Source organism: Sphaeroforma arctica (assembly GCF_001186125.1).
Source record: "Sphaeroforma arctica JP610 unplaced genomic scaffold supercont1.1560, whole genome shotgun sequence".
In the NCBI taxonomy this organism is placed as follows: Eukaryota; class Ichthyosporea; order Ichthyophonida; genus Sphaeroforma; species Sphaeroforma arctica.
Window position 1 is genome coordinate 1 of NW_014038998.1, and position 3,764 is coordinate 3,764.

At 36.7% G+C, this 3,764-nt stretch overlaps 2 protein-coding genes across 2 annotated transcripts in view; both read left to right on the plus strand.

Annotated features, from left to right (window-relative positions):
- Positions 1–1,030: 1,030 nt before the first annotated feature.
- SARC_11177 (hypothetical protein) lies at positions 1,031–1,639 on the plus strand. The gene has a single exon (XM_014294740.1). The coding sequence runs from the start codon at positions 1,212–1,214 to the stop codon at positions 1,614–1,616; it is 405 nt and encodes a 134-aa protein (XP_014150215.1). The 5' UTR covers positions 1,031–1,211; the 3' UTR covers positions 1,617–1,639.
- Positions 1,640–2,126: 487 nt separating this feature from the next.
- Positions 2,127–3,764, plus strand: part of SARC_11178 (histone chaperone ASF1A) — a 4,021-nt gene continuing 2,383 nt past the window's right edge. Inside the window, exon 1 of the mRNA XM_014294741.1 lies at positions 2,127–2,818. Coding sequence (XP_014150216.1) covers positions 2,710–2,818 — 109 coding nt within the window. The 5' untranslated portion in view covers positions 2,127–2,709. The remainder of the gene's footprint in view (positions 2,819–3,764) is intronic.

The window sequence follows — 3,764 nt, forward strand, 5'->3', positions numbered from 1 at the left end:
ATAAATAAATAAATAAATAAATAAATAAATAAATAAATAAATAAATAAATATTATATATATAAATATTATTTATATATATAAAATATACTCATAGAATCCTATCTCTAGAAAAAAAATGGAAAATAATAATAAAACTCCTTATGTCCTTACTTATTGTCTTGACCAATAACTCGCCTCTTATCAGGAATTATCGACTTAACCTTCATCAGACTGCTATATCTGGTTGTCTGATCGGAGGATCAACTAGGTAAGGTTAATAGTCCCTAGAAACTTATATTCGGTTGAGCCATCTCGCTACCGAAGTATTCCGATATAAATAAAGTTGGAAAGTAAATATAGTTCTATTAATCGAACTAGACTAACTCTTATGTTTTGTAATTTACTGGGGCCTTTTAATGGCCTCGTTCAAATATCTGATATGTAAAATAGAAAAGGTATTGATTAATAAAACCATTAAAAACAATTTAGGAAACTTAAGTTCCTCGTACTATCAAGAGTACGTTTATAATTTACGTACTGCTTAAGAGTACGTTTATAACATAAAGTCTAATGTGGAGGCCCGAATATTACAGCTACAGGTATCAGCGACATGGCCTCGTCTAGAACAAATAGTACAATTTACAGAAGTAGTAGTCTGCGTGCATGTTCTAGCGGTATGGCGTTTTTGGCAGCATCGACCGCAGCCCTTAGGACAGGTAGACGACATGTGAGCTGAACTCCAACAGAATTAGCATTTAAGAGTATGAAGTGTACGAGGCGCCGGATTGTGCTGTTGGGGTTTCAAATCATTGATTAATCGTACTAGGTCGGCGATAGTAAGTGATGTCGTGACAACATTAACCGTAGGTAGTAATGGGGCAGCTTGGAACGATCTATGCCAAGTTTCGAGGTAGATACATAGGTCTTCGATGTCAGCAAGGAAGCGTTCCTTAAGATGAATCAGGTAGATATTCCAAAACTGGTTCTGATCAGCCTGGCCAAGACCGGAAATATATAAATTATGTTGACAGTAGAACTTAATGTAGTATCTTGAGATTTAGTATTTTCGATGACAGTGTAGCATCGATTTGCCCATTGGCGAATTGATTCAGTGGTGCCGCGTTTCAAAGCTGCTAAGAATGCAGCATCGACGATGCCGTGAACCAATTTAGACTGGTGTTCAAATTTAGATTTCAGGAATGCAAACAGGTTCCAGGGATGTTCTCACTTGATGGTTTTTGCCAACGATAGTCGCAACGCAGGGTCCAGAGACGAAATGAGAAGAGTCTTGGCCTTTGTGTTGGTATATGTCATTGGCTCGCGATGTGGTAATGTAGGTTTCAATTTCTATCATATAGTTTTGAAAGTCATCCTGTTCAGCTTTAGGAGTGTTGATGATTTCACTGCGTATAGGTTTGATTATATGGTTGGTCTCATCTTTAGGGAATTTCTGTTCATAATAGAGAGTGTTGGTGAGATCGTCAGTATACTGAGAGAACATAGCAAGTTCCATATCTTATTGCCAGAGATCTATGTTGGATCCGAGGATGGTCCAGGACACCGCAGTGCCCTTAACGGTAAATTGAGCGCTAGAAAGCATGATATGTGGTATAGAATATCAAAAATAGGCCCATAACCTAAGAAGATCTACCAAACTTGTTACGCAAAAGAACACTTTATTGTATCCAGGCTTCTGATTCAAGTAGTACGGTCAGTAAACAAAGATTCATAGTGGCCATGTGGGTTAAACCTAAGAAATAGATAAAAACCAAGTGTTAGAGTTTACATATATGGAACGAAAACTAAGTTTAAGTCCAAAAATGTTTTTTTTTCATAGCTAAATATTTATATTATTATAAAATAAATAAATAAATCGACAACAAATCGACTATACAATTCGAAGTATTTGGTGGGCGCTTATACCAATAAAAACAAGGAAGAACATATCCTCGAAAATAAAAAGGCGGGCAATAATGAATTATTAGTAAAAAAAGTTATGTGGGTATGGCGAGAATGGTCGGCTTTGGATGCACGTATGTCGTCGTATGATGTACTTATAGATATCCGATATGTGTGACATTGGATTGTGGAAAATAAATAAATAAATGCATGACTTCTCGATGAACTATTAAATACTATGAGTCTGCTTACGTGCCCGAATATCAATAGCGACATACATACATACATACCAACGACAACCAATCATACAACAATAGATCATACACAACAATCATAGGACAGCAATCATACTAGTCATTTCCATATATAAACCTGACTAGTTTCACGTAGCTAGGTCGCCAACGCTACAAGCATATCATATTTAAATTCCGCCACCAGATGCAACACACCCTGGTGCAAGTCTGTGAGGCGAGTATTTAGCCACTTTCGTCGAGGTGTATGTAAATAGTGGGATTTGGGAGCCACAATACGCCTGGAAATACTCAATTTGGGCATAGTAAGATTTGGTTTGTGGATATAAATACTCAAATACACTTAAAACATTTACACACCATAAAGATCCCTTGTCTATACCTAGACATCGGTAACTGTAATTTTATAAACAACGATTCATAGATACAAATATCCCATCAAGGACAATACCAGTGTTGTGATATACAAGTGTTTCGATACGAGACTGTATCTGTTGTTCTATATATATTCAGGTATATCCTACAAACGACAATACATGGACAAACCACCGAGATAATCTCACACTGAACTACACAATCATGGCTGCTGTGTGTCTTAAGAATGTCACTCCGACAGCCAACCCGGCACCTTTCAACTCCATGTTTCAATTTGAAATCACATTCGAGTGCTGCAAAGATATAAAAGATGGTATGTCAACGTTTATATAGCAATAGGAAGTCTTTTATATGCACATATTTATCGTGTATATGTCCTAGTCGTCCTAATAAATGTATCACCTTCGTTTGTCGCAAAGAGATAAATAATTGCATTTCAAGGTTTGCTATTATATGCATGTACAACGTGTATGAGTTTGAAATGTCAAAATGCATATACCACCTTTGCGTGCTGCAAAGGTATATAAAATGGAATGGCGATGTTTGTTGTTGCTCTGATTATGGCGATAAGCAGTCCTTTGCACACACATCTGATATTATATGTGAGTTCTAACCATTTTATGAATATACTAAATATCCTGTACAAAATGTAGATGAAGCTCTCATACAGATACTTTGACCTGATGTTAGGCCACATCTTGCGTGTAGTTTTACGCCTTCGAATATATCGCAGAGTTTACAAATGTACACCTACCGGGTGGATAACATCTCCGCAGTGCAGTACAATTCGGAAAAGCAAATATCCACCACTCGTTACCAGAGTGTCGTTATTAAGCACATTTTGCACAGACATCTAGCCATAATGCTGAGCAACAATAATTGTGACTCGTACTTGTTCTCTATCTTGAACGATAAAATTTATGCACCTCTGGTACCTTGATTCGGGCTAACAACTATTCTTACGTACGTGCGGATAGAAAATATATATACCGTGTTAAAAGAATATAACAGACATTCTATCGCACTAAAACTACAGTCTTTGCAGCTACAAGTGCTAGAAATTACATTTAAGTTAGGTATTCGCAGTATATTGTACTGAATCGGAGTTATAAACGGCCACGAAACAATGTTGAGAATTTAATACACACACACACACAAACAAACAAACAAACACACAAACACAAACAAACACACAAACAAACACACACACACACACACACACACGCACACGCACAACAAAAAAAATACACACACACACA